The sequence below is a fragment of the Beta vulgaris genome, chromosome 6 (genome assembly GCF_026745355.1).
Source record: "Beta vulgaris subsp. vulgaris cultivar EL10 chromosome 6, EL10.2, whole genome shotgun sequence".
In the NCBI taxonomy this organism is placed as follows: Eukaryota; Viridiplantae; Streptophyta; class Magnoliopsida; order Caryophyllales; family Amaranthaceae; genus Beta; species Beta vulgaris.
Window position 1 is genome coordinate 9045563 of NC_079207.1, and position 21239 is coordinate 9066801.

The 21239-nt window shown below is 35.7% G+C and overlaps 2 protein-coding genes and 1 long non-coding RNA gene across 7 annotated transcripts; 2 read left to right on the forward strand and 1 right to left on the reverse strand.

The window, feature by feature from the left end:
• Window positions 1-1813: 1813 nt before the first annotated feature.
• LOC104895505 (MADS-box protein JOINTLESS) lies at window positions 1814-7738 on the forward strand. Of its 4 annotated transcripts, none has more exons than XM_048645999.2 (8): window positions 1878-2757; window positions 4395-4473; window positions 5302-5366; window positions 5816-5915; window positions 6009-6050; window positions 6186-6238; window positions 6359-6513; window positions 7072-7738. In XM_048645999.2, exons 1-7 carry the CDS (start codon window positions 2576-2578, stop codon window positions 6504-6506), a joined length of 669 nt encoding a protein of 222 aa, XP_048501956.1. In that variant the 5' UTR covers window positions 1878-2575; the 3' UTR covers window positions 6507-6513; window positions 7072-7738. The 4 variants fall into 4 exon arrangements, with proteins under 4 accessions (XP_048501957.1, XP_048501956.1, XP_010680338.1 ...); XM_010682036.4 differs by having other exon boundaries at window positions 6186-6227; XM_048646000.2 differs by lacking the exon at window positions 7072-7738 and having other exon boundaries at window positions 1814-2021; window positions 6186-6227; window positions 6359-6883.
• A 2742-nt stretch (window positions 7739-10480) lies between these two features.
• On the reverse strand, window positions 10481-15203 carry LOC104895506 (very-long-chain (3R)-3-hydroxyacyl-CoA dehydratase PASTICCINO 2). 2 transcript variants are annotated; one of them, XM_010682039.4, is made up of 10 exons: window positions 15031-15203; window positions 14834-14933; window positions 14618-14729; window positions 14475-14493; window positions 14275-14363; window positions 14124-14177; window positions 12220-12290; window positions 12054-12135; window positions 10800-10896; window positions 10481-10706 (listed from the first exon to the last, which is right to left on the reverse strand). In XM_010682039.4, the coding sequence occupies exons 2-10, from the start codon at window positions 14902-14904 to the stop codon at window positions 10636-10638; spliced, it is 666 nt and encodes a 221-aa protein (XP_010680341.1). In that variant the 5' UTR covers window positions 14905-14933; window positions 15031-15203; the 3' UTR covers window positions 10481-10635. The 2 variants fall into 2 exon arrangements, with proteins under 2 accessions (XP_010680341.1, XP_010680340.1); XM_010682038.4 differs by having other exon boundaries at window positions 14834-15202.
• Window positions 15204-20266: 5063 nt separating this feature from the next.
• LOC130591740 (uncharacterized) lies at window positions 20267-21196 on the forward strand. Its single transcript, XR_008969791.1, has 2 exons — window positions 20267-20332; window positions 21008-21196. It is a non-coding gene; the product is annotated as an uncharacterized LOC130591740 (long non-coding RNA).
• Window positions 21197-21239: the final 43 nt, after the last annotated feature.

Consider the following 21239-nt stretch of genomic DNA (forward strand, 5'->3'; position numbering starts at 1 on the left):
ATCACCTTGTGCTCACAACTTATGTACAACATGACATAAACTAAGAAGCCTAAATTTACTTTTCAATGTCGGTTTTTGAAATATCGAAATGGAAATATCAGGTGAAATAACATTTCTTTAATTTGCAATATATATATAGCCAATATCCAAACCATAAAACAATACTTACCTCCATTTAAGATTTGATATATAGACAAAAACAACGCTACTTTAAATCAAACTTTAAACAAAATGCACAACTTCACGGATCAAATCCAAGTAAATTTCATTTCCAACTCCTAAATATCATTAAGATGTAGTCTTATTGTCCTTCACATAAGTTAGAAAGAGTAAAAAAAGCTGCAAACTTTACTATCATTCTATCAACTACTACTCCTATTTTGTTGTTTAGCAATAAACTAGTTCTTGTTCCAAACGACACACTTTAAATTATTTACCCAAAAAATATTAAAAGAGACGGTCTAATTTTAATATAAAAATTGACCTAGTAACTAAATGGATTAAACTAGTCATCGAAAAAATAACCTACTCACTATTAGCTTAATTCTCTTTTTAATATTGGGCTTACCATTGTTTAATTTTAATTTAAAGGTAGACGGTTTCTTACGAGACAAACTCTTACTTACCAACGTGCATTTTCTTCAAAAAATAGAAATAATATCTTATACTACCTACGTTCTCTTTTAGTTGCAACATTTGACAAATTGCACTATTCATGTTCTCTTATTTGACCACATTTATTGATTTATATGTTAAACAAAATATAGTCATGTGGGGTCTTGTTTGATTCGTTTCGATGTAAGCTTTCATAATATCAAATTTTTATAATTTTTACTTACATACAATTAGAGATAAAACGATTTGAAATTATACATTGGCAAGCGTGAAAGTCAAAACGTTGCAACTAAATAAAAACAGAGGTAGTATTAAAATGATTTTTCCCTCACAAATACCAACATGAGTATTGTAGTTAGTAAATGGAGTTAATGAGTTCGAGTCTTGAAACAAACATTTTTATTGCTTGATGTCTCATTTGATTGTGCGGAAGAGGAGAGAGTACATGTGGCAGTATGAGATTTATTTATCTTGGATTTTATAGATATATATATATTACACTCTCTGTCCCAATTTAGTTGCTACATTTGCTTTATCACAGTTACGAGATGCAACTTCAAACACCAATATCTTGAGTTACATATATGAAAAAAGTATAAAAATTAAATATTTGGAAAATACAAATTGGGACAAATTAAACAAGATCAAACATGATTATGTTTTTTCTTATGTATATCGAGTAAAAGATAGTCAAAGTTATGATATAAATAGTGCTTACAATCAAAATGTAGCAACTAAGGCTATGTTCAGTTCACCTTATTTTTGCTTATTTCAGATCTAATCAGATCAGTTCAGATCAGATCAGAAAAAATAAGTTCAGATCAGATCAGTTCAGATCAGATCAGATCAGAAAAAATAAGTTCAGATCAGATCAGTTCAGATCATGCTTATATTTAAAAATCATTATATCTTTTATTACATATTAGTAAAAATTATAATAATTGAATATTAATAAAGTACTCATTGAGACGAATCAAACAAGACCCCACATGACTATATTTTTTCTTATATATTGAGAAAAATCTAAAAGATTAGAGCTTGTAATCAGATCAGTTCAGATCAGATCAGATCAGATCAGAAAAAATAAGTTCAGATCAGATCAGATAAGTTCAGATCAGAAAATTTCAGGTGAACTAAACATAGCCTTAGTTGAAACGGATGAAGTACATAAAATATAGATAAACATTAACAAAGTGAAGCAATTCACTATCAAACAGAAGATGGAAGGGAAGCCCAAAAAAGAAGACAATGATGAAATGACACCTTCAAAAAAGTGTTGCTTCACTAAATTTGGGCATGTACCTTTCATTTTCTCTCTCCTCTTTCATTGCTTTGCTAGGGTTGATTTCCCAACTTTGCCATTATAGTTTTGAAACACCAGAATATCCAGAGAACCCCATAAATTGGTAAGCTAGAGCAATTATTGAAAGTAAGGAACAAAACCTAAAATTCCCCTTTCATCCTTTTGCACGGGCAAAAACGCTTAAATTTTGCCAAATTGGTACTGGGTTTCTTCCATTGCATTAGAAAAAAGATGGGTTTTTTGATTGCTTCATTAGAGTGACATATCTAGGGTTTTATCCTCCAAAATTTGCCCTATTTTTATGCCCTGCATTTTGCACTTAAGTTTTCATGCATACCACCTATTTGGTAAAATGCCGCAGTGATTTTTTTTTTTTTTTTGTCCTGTTTTTATCACACTTTCGCTATCAAATCAAAACATCTATCTGAACATGCCCTTTTGAAGAATTGTGTTTTTGGTTGATGGGTTTTTTCTGGGTTTTGAACTTTTGATTCATAATTTTGTGTTTTTATACACTGGTTTATTCTGTGAAAGAGGCAAGACACAGTGGTAGTGTTGACTGTTGGTGTTTGTTAGGTAAATTTTTTAGCCTTTTTGAGGTTAGCAGAGAAGAGAGCAAGAGAGAGAGAGTGTTTTAAAAAAAAAAAGAAAAAAACTATGGCTAGGGAAAAGATTCAGATCAAAAAAATTGACAACACAACAGCAAGGCAAGTTACATTTTCAAAAAGGAGAAGAGGGTTGTTCAAGAAGGCTGAGGAGCTGAGCGTTTTGTGTGATGCTGATGTTGCTCTTGTTATCTTCTCTGCTACTGGCAAGCTCTTTGAGTACTCCAGCTCTAGGTCTCTCTCTCTCTCTATATATATATATGTGTGTGTGTGTGTTTTCATGTTCCTTCTCTGTGCATGTGTTGTTTGGTGCTTAATGGTGTTTTAAATTTCCTATCTTGCTTGTTGCTCCTTCTTCAAATGTTGCTGCTTTGTCTCTGGAAGAGAAAGGTGTCTTTCTTGCATGTTTATATTGTAAAGAGAAGATTTTAGAGTTCAGAAGACTTTGAGGAATATGGTTTTTGCATATTTTTGCAAGTTAGGATTTTGATGAGACTTGGTTTTAATGCAAGCTAAAAACTACTATAATAGTTTATCATATAATATAAATGTGTTCTTTTTTTTTTTGGGGGGTGGGGGTGGGGGTGGTGGTGGTGGTGGATAGATGGTTGGAAAAGAGTAGGGTTTTCCTGTTGAAGTGCTTTTGATCCTTTCTTTTTGTTGGAGATTTGAATTGTGTGGAAATTCGAAATATACTATGGACTGGGTAAGGTCGAGGCTGGTGTGGAGGGTAGGATGTAGGATCTAATGCTTTTGTGGTACATGAAATACATTGTTAAACTGCCGTAGTTTTTATTCTTTTTATTTTATTTATATATAATTATGTGTATGTGTTATTTAGTGCTGCAAAATTTGATATAGCTGGTGAAGCCGTGAAGGATTAGTTCTCTATGTTTGTGTCATTAACGCATGGGTTTCCTTGTCTGTTTTAAAAGAAGGAAGAAAATAGTAAGTGTATATGAATATCTTTAGCTGATAGTTTGAGCTATACTAACCCTTCTTGCTGCATGGCTAAGGCTCACTTAGCAATTAGCATCAGTTAATCGAATCTAACAAGCCAAGTTAAGTTTCTTTTTGGCTACCAGTCGATTAACAAACTAATGGAGAAAGACCTTATCCGCTCCTCGTTCCGTGCATAGTATTGGTTATATTTACCATTGCTTTGGTTGAGCTTATCTACGTAGCTAGTCCTAACAACCTAACTCAGTTGTTCACCCTTATTGTGGAAACGCTGAGATTGTCCAAAACCCACTAGATTTTGCTTTACTTGTCATTCTATGAATTACTGACTATGCATTGGTTGTATCATGATTGTAGCCATGATTAGGCCTGAGACAAATAAGGAGGGCCTGCAAACTAATATCTCCTGAACATGTTGATTGTTACCCTTGCGGTGCCGTCTTATATTGGTGTCCTATATGGCTATATGATATAGCTCATTCAAATATTACAGTGTTGTTACTGTGAAAGCTGTGTATATGAAGAGACAGCCTTTAGGAGTACTTAAGCTGGTTGAAGATGCAAGAGTCCTTTTTTTAGAAAAATATATTTTTATGTATGTGTTTTTGGTGGGGGCTGAATATGTACGAGTTGTATCAAGAGAAAAAGGAAATATTCTACTTATATTTTTTTGAGTTTATCTTCTCATAATGTTACTGTAACTTCCAGATTACAGGTTATGCAATCGAATTAAACATTTACAATATAATTACGCAACATCATATGTGTTTCATCAAAGCTTATGGGCTGAGCCCAAGCGTGGCCATGTAACTGCATGGGGATCTGAAAAAGTACATTTACAATAGGTGTTCATCTAGTTTCTTTTGATGTTTGAATAGTGAAATTAACTCTACTTTTTTGTTGCAATGAAGTATGAAGACTATACTAGAAAAACACAAATTGCATTCCAAGAACTTGGACAAGCTGGAACAACCGTCCTTAAAGTTGCAGGTAAGCTGTCCTTTGGGCAAATATAATATGGTCAATATAGAAAAAAAAGCTTATCCTGGATTTTGAAACGGTTCAAATACGTTAACTTTTCAATTACTTTGATTTTCTTTTTACTCTATGAGATTCCAGATACATAACTTCTGAGATAGGCTTGACAGTTCTTCTAAAATAATTGGATTTTAGCTAACTTTTTAGCAGCATTTGGTTTTATCATAATATCTGATTTAACTTTTCGCATTATATTTTCTTCGTAGATGTGAACTGGCTGTATTACCTAGGGTTTTGTTACATTTTATGTAGAATACTTGAATATTATAGTAGGGTAATGTTCGTGGACTGAAATACATATTAACTGTTACCAATGTGATACCATAATTTAGAGAAAATTTACATTAGGGATGTATTATGTGCTCTTCATCTTAATAGATAAGTTTTAGGGTTGCTCAAGTCCAATTAGGTTTAAGCGTTCAATAAGTTCAGTTTGAATTCATGTGAAGTGAATGCAACTGAAGCTGACTTATGATCTACATTGGGTGCTCTTTTGCGTGGAATAATGAAATACCCTAACTATCTTTAGCTTATAATTTTGATGTTGGAAAACTGAGGGTTCAATTTGGGAACATTTGGGGTGACTGGCTTAAACATGCATCTAATACTCTTTACTTCCCAGTGTCTTGATGTTTGTCTAATGGCTCTCGAGGTTTGTGTGAATCCTTTTGTTATTTTAAATGTGTTCCTTCCTGAAGATCATGTGACAATTTTTTCCAGCATTTAGATTTCCGATATGTATTGCCTGTTTTCTAAAGCATTCAATGTTTTCCTTTTTAGCTTGTTGAAAATAGTAACTACACGGAGTTGAATGAAGAAATAGCACGTAAAAGCCAACAGCTAAGGTAATCCTGTGAAGTATCTTTTATTGGGCTCTCAAGACACTTCTTAATTTGGGAGTATTTCATTTCTCTTGGGGGGATAGGTATGGGCGGCCAAACTTTGTTGTAGAAGAGGCTTATAGCCTTATATTGGTTTTAACTCCTTCAGTTTCAAAACATAAGACCCTTACACTATCAAGAATATATAGGTTATGATCACTACCTTCTTCCAAAGTACTTACATTGCTAAAAACTACATATATTGCTAGATATTTATTGTAAAGCACCTTTGAGTTTTCATTTCTTTCCACGTCACGATTAATGAAGCAACTTTTCGTGATCCGCCATCTACAAGTCAATTAAATGGTTAAAGTTCCACATCAGAGAACTTTGTTGCTTTGTAGTCTGGAAAAAGAAGAGTTCCTTCGAACTTCGCCACTCATCCTTACAAGATCTTCTTTTTATGGAAGCAGACATATGAGAGGAGAGGAGCTTCAGGGATTAGGTATAGAAGAGCTGCAACAGCTGGAAAAGTCCCTTGAATTTGGATTGAAACATGTCATGGATAAAAAGGTCGTCCTTTTCGGAACCTGTTTTGCCTTTGGATGATACACTTAGCTTTGAAATCTAATGTTGACTATTATATGTTTTCTTGTATCTATCCAGGGCGAGAAGATCACGAACGAAATTGACTTGCTCGAGCAAAAGGTTAGGGACGCTCTGCTACTTTCCGGATATGATGAATTAATAGAAAAATACAGTTTCCATGTCATAGATTTTATAAGTTGACTGTTGCGTCTTCTTTCCCCATTTTTTTACCTCTTATTTTTGTAACTTTTACAGGGCGCTAAATTGATGGAAGAGAATGAGTGGCTGAGACAGCAAGTACGATTGACGTAATCCCTATATATAATAATGCCATTCTAGACGAATCATTTCTGCTAAAGGTCTTATGAAATAGTTTTGATTATTTTGCTCTGTCAAAGTTCTCATAAAAACTTGTTAATATATTAAAGGTGCTGGAAGCATCAAAGGGCACACAACAAGCTGCTGATTCGGATTATGTTGTATATGAGGAAGGCCAGTCATCTGAATCGATCAGTAATGGTTATAGTTCTGGTGGTACTTCTCAGGACTGTGACGAAGGCTCCGATACGTACCTAAAGTTGGGGTATGTTCCATCCCTTTTTTATTCCATGATTTAGCTTAGCTTGCCTTTAAGCCATGCATCCAAGAGTCAATGTTACTCCCTATTTTGTTTTCATAGAACCTTTTGTGATCGTTGATGCTGATATATTACCATTACAAACACATAATGCTAGTTATTCTGGAATCTACTCTTACCAAATATGTATATATTTTCAAGATGAATGTAACAATATGTATACAATGTAAATACTTTCGAGATAAGGCGGCTTATTATAGAAGTCGTATGGAAAAAGTATCTCTCAAGATAAATGTGACAATACTTACAATGTAATTTAAGATGAGGCGACTAAATTTTGAGTATTTAGACTTTATTATTTAAATTGGTTCACACATTATGGAATGGAGGGAGGACTGTTTTGCGTTGTGGTTTGTAGGGTTCTTTTCTTAGTTTTCGTTATTGAATAATTGAACCTTGGATGTTCTTTCGTGCTTTTTCTAAAACATCCTTTTTCCTTTCCTTGGTGGAAGGATGACATTTGTTTTAGAATTATTTTGTCAAATAAATTCGGTATTGGTGCAGATTGCCATACTCTGGCTAGTTGGAGAGACCATTGGAGATGATTTGCGGTGGTCATTGTATCTATAGTTAGCCTATGCTCCTTTGCTTGTGGTTGCTTAACTTGTATAATGTGTAAACTTTAATGTAAGCCTATGTAATTTGTAATATCACTAATTTTGTATCCTCTGGTCAGCTAAGAAAAGTGATGTGAATCAAGCTACTGAAATGAAATGGAACGGCGACAAGACATAGTAGCGATCTAATCAAGCTAACACTATGTACAAATAATTTCTCAAATGCAACACTTTAATTTTTGCAAGATTTCATATAAGTCAAGTGCCATGGTTGTGAGTGGAGGTGAAAGTCCATGATTGAAATGGTCTTTAATCTTAATGAAATTCGACAAACAAACTCACCACCATTTTTGGTTTTTAAGAGAGGGGTATGCAAAAATGGAAGGGGAAGGGTAGGAGGAAATTTTGGTTTTCTGGGGGGAATGACTCCCATGCCTTTCTTGGTCGAATCAATCCAACCGGTGATTTCCAACAAGTCATTCTTCATTTTCGAGCAAAAGGCGGAACTACATGGATGAATGTATTGTATTTCATGGTGAAAAGGGTTTTTTATTTAGCATTTAGCATTCATGTAAAAATTGTTACAAAAGTTATAGATTTATTTTGGTTGCTCATTCAGGTCATCGGAGTTTTTGCTCCGACTACATTCGAATCTGATCAGGGTCGCATACTTGGTTTTGGTGGGTGAGTTTCACAAGAAGAGTTTTTGCATATAGTAAGGTTCGAACTCGAGACCTTTCTTAAACGACATCAAAGGTTCTTGATGTCGAACTCCAGACCTTTTCTTAAATGACATTAAGAATTTTCAAGAAAAATAAAAGCTAAATTCATGGTGTTCTTAGTCGACAAGACAGCCACAAGTGGGGCAGGTCTTGTTGATAACTGGCAGTACAGCTAAGAATTGATGGCTGATTGGTGAATGATCTGCTGCCATGCAATAAAAATGGTTCATCATGGAACGAACTTATTATACTTTAGCCTTATTAGTGGGTGGGAGTTTAATTGCAGCCTACTTTAGCCAATCGCTTTCTCTGTGTTGAGCCTGGAGGTATGATTATCAAAGTTTAGTGAGCCTGGAGTAGTTTTTAAGCACATTTCCAACACATACTCATTTAGTCATATATCTATATTTATATGATAACGAGGTTAATTTAATTAATTGAAAACTATGGAGACCTTATTTCCTTCATCATTATTTTTCTACTAAAAGAGTACCATCCAACATTTTCACCTTTTCATTTTCGCGACATAACTTAAGTTACGGTTTGTTTAGTATGAGGGATAGGGATTATCACTAGAGAGTGGGGTAAGGAATAAGGATAGAGAATTGATGGATGTGGTAAGATCTAAATAAGTCTTTCCCTTGTTTGGTATGATTTGAAAATATGATTGGGATATTGACAAATTAACCTAAATATCCTTATCGACTCTTTCTTTCTTCATTGTCATTAAAGATCAAGTTGTATTCTTCTTTTTTCTATTTTTGCCCCTTGTACTACCTCCTCCTAGCTATATAAGTAGTGGTATAAGGGTGTATTTATCCTATTCCTATCCCCTAATCTAATTCCTATCCCTCTAAACAAACATAAACTTTACTTTATCCCTTTCTCATTATATCCCCTAGTATTTTACCTCTTTAAACAAACGTCCTATTATAAAGCTGCGAAGTGTATAGAATAAATAGGACATTTGTTTTTTTAAGAATCGATCAAGTTCATATCCTATTCAATAATGTAAGAACTAAGAAAGTCTTCTTTCAAAAGTCAAGACTATCGCCTAATTTGCCAAAAGAAAGAAGTTTTTTTTTTTTTTTGAGGGGACCAAAAGAAAGAAGTTATGTTATTGCTCTAAGAGAAGATTTTCCAAACTCTTGTATTTTTTCTTCTTAAAGAAAAAATCTCACCCTTTGAATCTATTATGGAATTCTAATTTTATTCATTAGCTAACTCTTTGTACTATAATATAATATTTGTACTATTCCTTTTGGTATACCCTAAAACTTGTTCATGTTTTATAATCTCTATTTTAAATATTTAACATAAACATGTTGTTCAATTTGGATTCATGCAAACTTTTGTTCTTTTTATGTTTAATATTTAGCAAACATTTAATGCCTCTTGTTAGCTTCAATGAAGTTTTATTTTTTTTAGCCATAAGTTTTTTTTTTTATCAAAATTAAAAAGACAAATTAGCTTTTCAAAAGAAGTGAAGTACATCATTACATAATAAAACCAATAATATTGTTCATTTTCCTTAATTTTTACGATAAAATATGATACATAAACGCTATATTACGAGACAGAAAGATTACAACTAAGGTTAATATATTTTCTCTCCTATGAAGCAAAAGAACTGGTGGTCAAGAACTTAAGACGATTCAAATAAATTTGTGAAGTGTTGGATAACTTGGATTCAAAAATATGTAGCTCAAGTGATAATGTGAGTATCAACTATCGAGAGGTCCCTCTGGTGCCTTAGAAGAACTCCAATAATGTCTATTGTCAACTGGACAAGAGTATTATTTGAAGGGGTAAACAATTGGTTTCCTTCCTAGAAATTTAGGGTTTCCTTAAAGAGAACATACTCAGGACCACATAATGATAATAATAAGAATATTATGCATAACAAAAGTAGGAGTAACAAAATCACTAAGCTGAAGGTTTTATAACACAAATTTAAGCTAAAAAGAGTGCAAGCTCTCCACCTAACAGGGAGGAGGAATTGTTGTGAGACCTATACCAAGTGGTTTTACCTAGGGATGGCAATCCAATCCGAATCCGACCCTAGTTCGCTCCGATCCGAAGGAAAAAATCCGAGTTGACTCCGACAAAAAAGTAATCCGACTCCGACCCCGTTTGAAAAATCCGACTCCGAGACGGAGGAGGGTCGGAGTCGGATCTCATAAAATAATCCGACATCCGAATCCGACTCCGACTTTGAGTCAATCAATCCTTTTTTCTTATTTATGTAATGTATTATTTATGTATAATCTGACTTCGACTTTCAGCCAGTTGTATTATATAGGCTTTTTCCACAGAAAAAATGATTAAACAATTGGAAGAAAAATAAGTCGGATCAGGTTCGGAGTCGGATGTTCGGATTTTAAGTCGGACGTCCGGATTTTAAGTCGGGTCGGATCTCGGAGTCGGATGTTCAGATTTTAGGTCGGGTCGGATTCGGATTTTCAAAGTCGGATTTCGGAGTCGGAGTCGGACTCGAATTTAAAATCCGACTTTCTGTAGGGTCGGAGTCGGATTATGCATAATCCGGTCCAAGTCCGACCCGTTGCCATTCCTAGAACTTTTACCAAAATGGAGAATGGTGCTCGTAAATGGCGACGGACGAGATGTCGAAGCTAGAGAGAGAAGTTGGTCACTTGTACTAATTTTTAATTTAGAAAGAATTAGAATCCAGATTTAATTTAAACAAGGGAGAGTAGTATTACAAAGTCCACAACTCCACATGAAATGCTTACATCTTTAATCTCAACAAAGTATGTTCTATTATCACATTAATCTTTCTTGGATCTTGAAAGGACCTTCGACCTCTGGGCGCGCATGTAGTTGAACATGTGTGGACTACCTGCAATTGCTCAAGAAAACTCTGTTGGAAGCTGAAGGAACAGAAGTACAGTACATTATACATGCAACGAATAAGGAGGAATAAAGCATTTACCTGGAACGTATACTCCCAGAACAAGTAATGCATTGTAGAAGTAGTCAAATGAGAAGTTCCATTTGTTGGGCATCCTTATACTGTACTTCTCTGTTGTCTGTTGTAGCAGAAAACCGACCAGCAAAAACATCAGCTAAAGTCAGAGTAATATGAAACCGGTATTTTACTCAGAGAGTAACTTCCCTATATCAACTTTAATTGTACCCTAAAAGGAATTTCAAAGGAAATATGCATTGATTAGGTGGACATGTGAGATTTTATAAAGTGAAGGATCTGTATGGTACTTAACCTCAATTCCTAAAAAATGACTCGAAATCATATGTGGCCTACTCCTTCCTATTCTAAACTCTTTCCTCAATTTGTTTTAAAAATCGTAATGAGACTCAAAAGGTAGAAAAAAAAGCGAAATTATATGAGGTAACCTGACCTTTAGATCTTTTTCTAGAATGACCCTCATATTTACATGCGTGTCTCACTGTCTCAGTTAACTCTGAACTTGTAAAACAAAAAAAATCCTGTTTCTGTCATGTTCTTCACCCTTTCTCTTGTAACTTCATGTTCTCTCTCCCTTCTTCATCACTCTCTTGCAAACTCATATAAACTTGTTAATCTCACTAATGTTCAAGCCCTTGATCTTTCAGAACTTTTTTTTTTTTTTTTGGGGGGGGGGGGGGGGGGGTTTGGGGTGGTGTGTGTATGTTAGACAGTTTGAATTATGCAAATCTCAGTCAGACCCATGGTTGGATAGATTAACTAATATTTGCCATTCCCTTCTTAACAGAGTTGCATTTATCTAGCTGTAGCATGCCCAGTACCCAACTCATTCGACTTTGAAGAACTCATCACTTCCTAACCTCCCTAAGCATTATCTAGATCTCAGTTGTAAACAAAAATGATAAGTTCCTGGTGATAAGTCCCTATGCAATTTCAGGGTAAGACTACATAATCTTGCCAGAGCATACTAAGCAATTCCTGGCGAAAACTATGGATAATTAAATCCATGTGTGAACCCTAGTTATGAAAAATCCCACCACATGACTGTATGAAGAAGGCGAACAGAAAAGATGACTACATAGCTCTCAAGGCATTCAGCACCAGCAGAAGTTAAACCAGCAATATAAAGATTATTCCGTTAGGGTCCACGATCCAAGCATATTGACATTGCTAGTATTTTACTAATTTAACAAAACAGGAACATATATGAGGCAATTTAGAGGGTACTGAAAGAGCTTCAAGGATAGTTAAATGTCTCACCTTCATGTATGGTAAAGCTGTGTATATCAAACCAACTTCACTTGAAATGCCAATTGGATAAAGTAGCATGAAGGTGCTATACCTGCAGAATACATTCTAAGATATTACGACTAAAAAGTGAATTATGGAACACATCATATAGAGAACAGATTGAATTTGCTGGTACCTCAGCCACTGAAGCCATGATGGTGCAGACCCAAAGACTTCTTTCATGCCGAAAAAGGAATAACGAATAATCTGAAATAGGCCAGAATGAGTATTATGTTTTTTTTTCTCCTACTGCTAATAGCAAAGAAACAGCAGGGACTTATTAAGCAAATCAAAGTCTGCTTTCACACAGGATCCGTCTTTTCATTGATATTACAAGGTCATGACACAAGCAAGAATATCTTAGACGGTGATACTTCTGTTGCATGGCTAGTTGATCATAATTCTCCTTTTCTTTGCATTTTGTCCTCTCTAAGCAAGATGAGGTTTTACTTTAATCCATCTTACTTTGACACCCACAGATTGCTTTCATTCCCCCTGAGGCAAATCAGTTCGATCGATATAAAAGATGTAACTACTCCTTTTACAAGTCAAGACCTCAACTTTTTGAGGTATCGATGACTGAAAGCAAAAGCACGACTACTCCAACCTATGCTTCCAGGATGGACATAATAATAAGAGAGACAAACACTTACACAGCCCTCAGATACTTTCCATTTGGGTACAAACACTGTAAAAATCAACTAAACACAAGCCTTAAAAAATCAACAACCAAATTGGAGTATAGGACATAGCGAATGCTCTGGCTGTAGATCGCACTCAGGCCTCACCACCTAACCACATGCTATACTTGGAAACCCTTTTAACTCTATACACAGGCCATAAGTTTCATGTCAATATCCCCATTACTTTTCCATGTTCAAAGTTCTCTTAGTAAAGGTATAATTGTGTTTCTCATATTCAAGCCACTAAACACCAACTAAAACACCCCCTAGCATACGACATACAAATAAACATTGCACGAACCCAACTTACAAGAATATGCCCATTGTCCATGATGGGTGTAAACAATAAGATATATGGCGGTTAACTTCCTCAACACTTATTTTAATCAAACATTTAGGGGTCGTTTGGTTCACTATTTTTGGGTTTCAAGAAACGGAATCAATTACCGATTCCCTTTCTTGTTTGGTTCAACCCCCTCATCAATCCATTACTTGATGGTACCCACTTTGTTACATTCCCTCCCCCTCAAGCAACAAAATCCATTACTTGAAGTTAATGGTTACCCTTCATTTCTATTCCTTGGCTTGAACCAAACACTCAATAAAGGTAACCATCTTTGTTACCATTCCCCTCCTCTATTTGTATCCATTCCCTTTCCATATCTTGAACCAAACGACCCCTTAATGAACTTTAAATCACCACAGTAGGAGAATCAGATTCTAACTCCCTAGTTACATTATGAATGTCTTATCAAAAATTCACCATTGCCTTTTCCCTTTTCAAAAGTCTAACAAAATGAGACAAACACATCTTGACACAACACATCTCAAAGCAGATATTAGCAAAATTGTGACGTTCACAAGAATAGTGCAGCAGTAATCTAGTAGTCTAGCTCTAGCAACACATTTATGATCTCCATGACTACATACAAACTAAGCAATACTTCTTCCAAATCCTATTATATTTCCTCATTTCCATGGAAGTATCTATTATCTCTCGGTGCATTTCTCCATACTCCATTAAAGCGAATCATATTGATTCTCTAGAAGGAGATGATTTCCATAAGATGAGAAATGCCTAACACAGAACCATTAGAAACAAATTCTGTTCAGAACAGTTTTTTTTAGTATATTCAGTAAAAACAATAGTATATTTTATAAAAAGTAGTACATAAAAACCCAACATATGACCAAATTAAGATATAATATCATAAATTGTATTTTCTTTCACTACACTACTTTATCGATTAAGTGCATTACTTCTTTTTTATATAGATATACCCCTCTTATTTATAATCTGAACAAAAAATGTTCAAACATTTATGGATTGAGCAAAAGCTCTCTACAAAATACTAACCTCTGTAACAGCCCAGCTGATTACCAAAGAGCTAACAAGAAAATGACTTTGCGTCTGCGAAATCGCAAAAAATGATTCAAATAAGTTTGCAATGCAATTTCACCTTCAACCAAACAGAAACAAAAATAATAAAAGGGCAAAATTTTCAAACCTCTGGAAAGCTATACAAAATTCCCCAAGTCACATACAACCTTGATCCAATTTGAGGCAATGTTGCAGTTATAGGTGATCTAATCAAACCTTCAAATTTGCCAAAAATAAGCTCAAACAAATTACTTTCCAATCAATCAATAACATAAATCACTTCAAAATCTAAAAAAAATTATACCCAATTACCAAAATTTCACTCACCAATTAAACCATGAACAATCTGTTCGACGAAATGCCCCAAAGAAAAAAACAAAAACAAAATTAGATACCATAATTGACAGCTAAAGCAAAACTAAACCCAGTAACAATAATTGATCATGAAAGAAAAAGAGTATAGCTTAGACCTCTAAAATGGCGGCGGTTTGAGCAAGAAGAAGAGGTTTTTCAATGGCGTCGTAGACATGTTCATAGCTTGATTCTTTCAAGGTTTTAACAGCAAAGTACAAAACTTGAGCCCTGTATAAATTAATCCCAAAAAATTCAAAGAAAAAAACTTAGATTTTCAATTAAGATTGATAAAGAAACAAATACTAGTAAATGAGAAGAGAAGAAGAAAAAACCATCCAAAACAAACGGTCCAATTGTAGATGGAGAGGTATGCGCGTCTTAGAAGAGAGAGAAAATCCGCCATTGTTGTGTTTCTTCTTCTTACCAGTTAAACTGTTAAAGCGTGAGAAGAGGAAGAATAGTACAAGTTTGAGAGAGAGAGATGAAATAAATGGAGGGAAAGGAAGCAGGTGAACTGATCAACTACTACCTAGATTGATATTCATTGATGTAAGGTCAGTCATAAAATTGATCAACTACTTGCGAATTTGCGATATACTGACATGGATCTCGAATTGTAAGCTTTCCTTCAATTCGCATTGCATCATCGTTTGTAACGAACTCTTAAGGATATCAGTCGTGCAATGTCTTGTGGGGAAAACTTTGTCTTCCAAGTAGGTAATCGACTCGGTCTAATAGTTAAGATTGAGGTGTTGTAAACGATAGGTTACATGTTCTAATTCATCTTCTCTTATATGCTACCTTCGTAGCTTATATGGATAAAAAAAATATATACTTCCTCCGTTTCAAAATAGATGGGACATTGTGATTAAAACGGACTCCTAGGCAAAAATTCATAAGTATGTTTAAGGGAGGTAGATTAAAGGAAGTGGTCCCATGTGAAAAGGAGGGAGAAAATATTTTAGTTGGGGACCACAAGCTGTTTGCCGCCAGCTCTTTTGTAACAAAGTATGGGACCACTTTTTTTTTCCCTCCATTTTTTTGGAACTACATTAAGCTTTTACACAATACACTACAACCAAAACAGAAAATTTAAAGTTCCCTCTAAAATTTCAAACCACTTCAAATTTAAGTTAAGTTTAGTACCAGATTTTTGTTTTCCCTATTTAAGGGTTACAAACATTCCACAAAAAATTAAGTGTTCCTACCAACCAAAATGTAATTAAGGAGAACATTCTCTCCTACACATTCACTGCACACACGCAGCACTAGATTAAGCAACAGAATTCTAAGGCAAAAAAAGTCAGTTTGTTAATCTCTTCATCATTTGCTGCATCTGGACAAAATGGATGCAGCACAAGAAATGTACAATGCTGTTGTTGATGAAGAGGACTTGGATGAGTACTATCTACAACTACTTGATGAGATTGTGCCCAACTTCAACAGTCAAATCTCCTCTGAACCAGAATCTGCTGCACAATACCAAAACAGAAAAATTAAACCTGAGATGAAGCAAGAAAAGAGAAGGAGAGCTGTAGATGAACTGTTAATTATGGAAGAGAACGGAGTATTACCATATGGTGCATTGAAGAAGACAGCAGATAAGTATGGTGTTTCAAGACACACAGTAGAGAGATTATGGAAAAGAGCATGCAATCAAAGAGTTACGGGTGATGTCATTGATGTCAGGTCAAGGAAAAAGGGAACTGTGGGGAGGAAATCAATGGAATATAGTGAGGAGTTTCTCCAATCAGTGCCACTGAATTTACGCACTTCAGTTAGATGCTTTGCTGGGGCACTCAAAGTGTCTCCTTCAGCAATTTATAGACTGCTCAAGAAGGGGAAGCTCAGAAGCCATACAAGTAGCAACCATCCAAGTTTGACAGAGACTCACAAATTGGAGAGGATGAAGTGGGTTCTATCCCACATTATACCTGGCACACCCACTGTACAAGCAGAGTTTATACACATGGAGAACATCATACACATTGATGAGAAATGGTTCTATAATCCATCAGGGAGACTTTTAACTTATGAAGGAGTTCAAATCATTAACACCTCAAGGCACAATGCCGAGCAAATCATTGACTCACTTCAAGTTTTTGGTGAGTCCTTCATCATATGGATTAGGGAGTGATTTTAAAAACAGGGGACTCAATATACAACAACAAACCAATCCCACAACAAAGGCGCTTTCTATATTCATAACTCATCATTCATCAATTTGACATCACCCTTAAACTCTAGGTCAAGCTCAACATAACCAATAATCAGCCAACACAACCAACAGCTCCCAAGAACACAAGTATCAAACACAATCCAAGCTTATCCAACAGCAAGCCAAACATTGAACATCACCAATAGAAACATTCAACATCACCAATCAGATTCAAGATCACCAACACAAGGCAAATATACATAACCATTAAAACAGAATAACACAAACCAACAACAGAAAATATTAACATGCAATTCAAAAAACGCAAGTAAATAAGGATAACAATGGGACAGTAGTCAAACCTCCCTTACAGTAATTTTTGTTCAAATCTGTACCACGAATCACTATCCCCTTCCTCTTTAAACCAGATTTCATGACCGATTTACTCCCACTACCACCACTTTCTTTAAAAGAACCCACCTTAGCCTTTCCTTTTCGATTGTATGAATAGTAATTCATCTCAGAACCCATACAAGGAAGAGCACAAACAGTAACGCGTTCAGAATTAGGTTTTTTGGAGACAGAAAGTGGGGGTAAAGTGGGAGTTTTGAAAACCATTTTTTCTTTCACATCTTCCTCGGAACTCACCAGATCTATAATTACTTCTTCTTCAGAGGACTCACTAAATAAATCATCAGGAAACCATGGTTCCTTCATGTCCTTAATTTCCTCAAGAACAACACCCAGAGCTTTGCAAGCAGTTGGACCCATACACTTTGAAGCAGCCCCTGAATCGTATAGTCTACGGGGCCAAGGAGAACCATTTTCAATTGATCGAATGACGTCAATTATGAACGTCGCCTCTCCTCATCCGTAGTTTCAAAATGCGCATCAATCAAAGGTTCCAAATTGATATCACAAACCTTTTTTAGGAGAGAGAAATTGATTTTCAAGCAAAATTGCGAAGAACAGAAAGAAAAACGAAGATGAGTAGAGAGAGAAAGAAGATCTGAAGACGAAGTTATGAGGGGAGAGAGAGTAGATCTGAAAAAGTTATAGAGAGATGAGCAGTAATGAGGGAGAGAGAGTAGATCTGAAAAAGTTATAGAGAGATGAGCAGTAATGAGGGTGAGGGAGATGAGCAGTAATGAGGGTGAGGGAGATGAGCAGTTATGAGGGAGATGAGAAGTTACGAGGGAGATGAATGATGATGAAGAACCCTAGGTGAGATGAAGAGGTGGGGTGGGAATTCAATTGGGTAGTTGGTGGGTCACTAAAAATGGTGGGAATCATTAGTTTTAGGTTAGGATTAATCAGATTATTAGATGTAGATTAAAGAACATAACACAAGTTAGTAAGGGTAAAATGGTAAAATTAGAAGGCAAAAGTTACTAAATAAGGAAAAAAATAACAATGTATCATCTATTTTGAAACACCCCAAAATGGACAATGTCCCATCTATTTTGAAACGGAGGAAGTATATAGATGTTTGGGCTTATTTCCTGGGTTAAGCCTGTCAGAGATAATTAAGCCCAATAAAGCCTTAAACCTCCAGAGGGCCCCACCTGTGATAGTGCCTCCCAGCTGTCAGTGCCCTCCAGCTGGCCTACAGTTGGGATATCCCCAGTACTATAAATACTCAACCCCCTCGTCAATGAGAAGGTATTGAATTCTTACCTAACAAACCAGAGCATCTCTCTCTAGACTTTATCTCTCTAAGCTTGATTACTGACTTGAGCGTCGGAGAGGCGATCCCGGAACAACCCCCGGGGCAGTCTAACCCTTACTTTTGCACGATTCCGGCGTACGGACTTTGGACTCAGGACATTCGTATCTGACCCGGTATTCCCTAAGCAAAGGAATCAGTACCCTTAATTTCTAGACAGAAACAGTTTGGCGCCGTCTGTGGGGATAGTACAAAAAGTTACTTCGCCACCACTCACTCAGATTTACTCACTCAGCTACTCAGCTCAGAACGCCAATTGACAATGGCACCAACAAAGAACACTCGCGCTAAGCAAGCCTCTGACCAGGTTGGTCGGCCAGAAAGAGGCCACTCCCCCGCGCACAATAGGGAACCCCCGAACCCTCGGCCGGAGCGAGGTCACTCGCCTGCGCATAACCGGGAGGCCGAGCGGACCCCCTCACCGGCTCGGAGGTCACCTACCGTCCAAACTCTGGACCCTCTGTAATATCCCGTATTCAAGTAATATTAATTATCAGATTAATTATAAATTAAATCTTTTCAAACTAACAAAAACAAGAATTATAGATATTAAAATGTATATAAGCTATTTCAAGTTCCCTTTATTTAATCTAACTTGTGGACAATAGAACAATTATATACTTAAGCAAAAATAAAAATTACAAAAATGCCCCTATGAGTCTAACTCTAGCCCATCTTCTTCCTTCCTCCATTTTCTTTCTCTGGCAAATTTTTTTTGAAGTGTTCACACATGAAATCAAACACTTCAATTCAATACTACAACGCTCATGTCAGAAATCTTCTTCATTAGTCAATAAAGCTTGCCACAATATCTCACAAAATCTGGAAGAAGCCCCAAAATTTGAATTCTCAATCTTCCTCCATTAATGTTTCTTGACCCAAGTTCATTTTTTTTTCAAAGGTTAAACTGATCAACAGTAGAAGCATAGCTTCCAATAATTTCTATAAATACCGATTGATTTCCAAGATTTGCCAACACAAACAAAACCAAAAATCAGAACTTTGTTAACCAAAAATACCACAAAATACAACTTCCTTGTTCCCTCTGTTTTTGGGCGAGCTCCACCGCGCCACCACCAACGACCACCCTCGCTCACACCTTCCTCTCTCGCTCACCTCACGCTGTACCTTCCCTTTCTCTGTCGTTGCTGCCACCGCAGCACATTTCCGGCGACGCAGCCACGCTGCAACCACGCCGCAACAACCCCTCCGCCAGCCCAGCCACCTTTCTTTCTCTCGCAGCACCTTTCTCTCTCCTCGACCCACCTGAACGAACCACCTTCGTCACTCCGGCGAACCACCGAGGCTCAGGTGCTGCGCGGTAGCCGTTTCAGGCGACAAGCTCTCTAACGTTCCTCCCTCTGTTCCCTGTTCCCACGTTATAGGTATGCTGTTTTTACTTCCTTTTATTTTTATATTTTGGGCCTAAGGTAACTCATTAGTATTTTATCAATTACAATATTTGGACTCAAGCAATATACGAGTTATAACTTTACTGTTGCTATTTAGACTAATGAGATTGGAGGTATAACTTATAGTAAGTTATAACTATCTATTATATTAAAAATAAGTATACTATTTTTTCTTCAAGAAATATGACTTAAAGTTGAGCAAATTTAATACTAAGTAGTCCTACCCTATATTTTATTAAGTCAATATTATTAACCTCAATTTATTAATATTTACATATGACAAGTGTTAATTTTATAAAAGTTAATGACGATAATTAGTTAAGTAATAAGACGGTGTTTATAAAGTTTAATAGATAAGTGATTATACGTAGTCTCGCAATTTATATGGTTAACGAGCCAACTTTGTAACAATATTAATAACAAATGAGGAAAGGTTATAATTTTAATCGTCTCGTTATCAATTATTGGTTAGATTAAGGAAAAAGGGATATTACAAGCCTCCCCCGACTATCAAAGTTACTAAGCAGGATTTGAGGTAACGTCTACTGCTAACACCCGCATTCCCTTTCTAAATATCTGTTTTATGTTGATATTTATAATGTTTATGTTAAATATATGATTTTATGGATTGCGGATATGAAATCTTTTTATGAACATGATACTTCATGACGTTACGTAATTTATGATGACTTGCGAAAGATTAAAGAATATGATTTCATGATGATTGTGAAGTATAATGTATAAATAAAAAGAAATGAAACATGATAAACAAAAGTGAAAGATGGTTCTTGGCAGTACGATGTTATGTTGGTCGTGCACGTACCGTTCTATCCTATGGCGGAAACGCCACCTTCTGGTTAGGGACAATTGTCCCTGGTGGCACCGCACTATGCCTGGCTTTATGCCACCTTCTGGTTAGGGACATTGTCCCTGGTGGCTATTGCCCTATGATTATGATGATGATGATGATGATGATGATGGGAGACGTCCCTGTATGTTATACTCGCCAAGTTACCAATAAGATAATTATGATGATGATTATGATATGAAGATAATAATGAATTTATGTTTACATAAAATGTTTATGAAATGTTTTTACTCTATTCTCTCTCCTCCCTTTTTGCAACTAAAATGAATTGAAATGAATTTACGATGTTAGAGTAGTATGTTACTGGGCCTCGGCTCATGACGTTTTGCTTTTCTGTTTTAGGTAATGACGGGGATGACGGAATGGCGTAGCAGTGAGGAATAATTACTACTTAAATTATGCAGACTCTTATTAATATGTATTCTAAGCTTGAGAACATTAGTTTATGAACCTTAATTATGTTTCACCTAGTTATTTACGCATTTCTAAGTTAGTTATGAAGTTTAATATTTATAAAGTTACGTTCTTTAACGAACTTATGTTGCCTTGTATTTTCCAAAAGGAAAGTACGACA

What these genes read in the sequence shown, in the direction of transcription:
- LOC104895505 (XM_048645998.2), top strand. Translation starts at nt 2,576, where the DNA reads ATGGCTAGGGAAAAGATTCAGATCAAAAAAATTGACAACACAACAGCA. An exon ending in TTTGAGTACTCCAGCTCTAG is followed by an intron (nt 2,758 to 4,394) that starts GTCTCTCTCTCT and finishes GTTGCAATGAAG; the next exon opens with TATGAAGACTATACTAGAAA. An exon ending in ATGAGTGGCTGAGACAGCAA is followed by an intron (nt 6,228 to 6,358) that starts GTACGATTGACG and finishes AATATATTAAAG; the next exon opens with GTGCTGGAAGCATCAAAGGG.
- LOC104895506 (XM_010682039.4), bottom strand. Translation starts at nt 14,904, where the DNA reads ATGGCGGATTTTCTCTCTCTTCTAAGACGCGCATACCTCTCCATCTAC. An exon ending in TGGACCGTTTGTTTTGGATG is followed by an intron (nt 14,730 to 14,833) that starts GTTTTTTCTTCT and finishes TAATTTATACAG; the next exon opens with GGCTCAAGTTTTGTACTTTG. An exon ending in CAGCTTTACCATACATGAAG is followed by an intron (nt 10,897 to 12,053) that starts GTGAGACATTTA and finishes CTGCTACAACAG; the next exon opens with ACAACAGAGAAGTACAGTAT.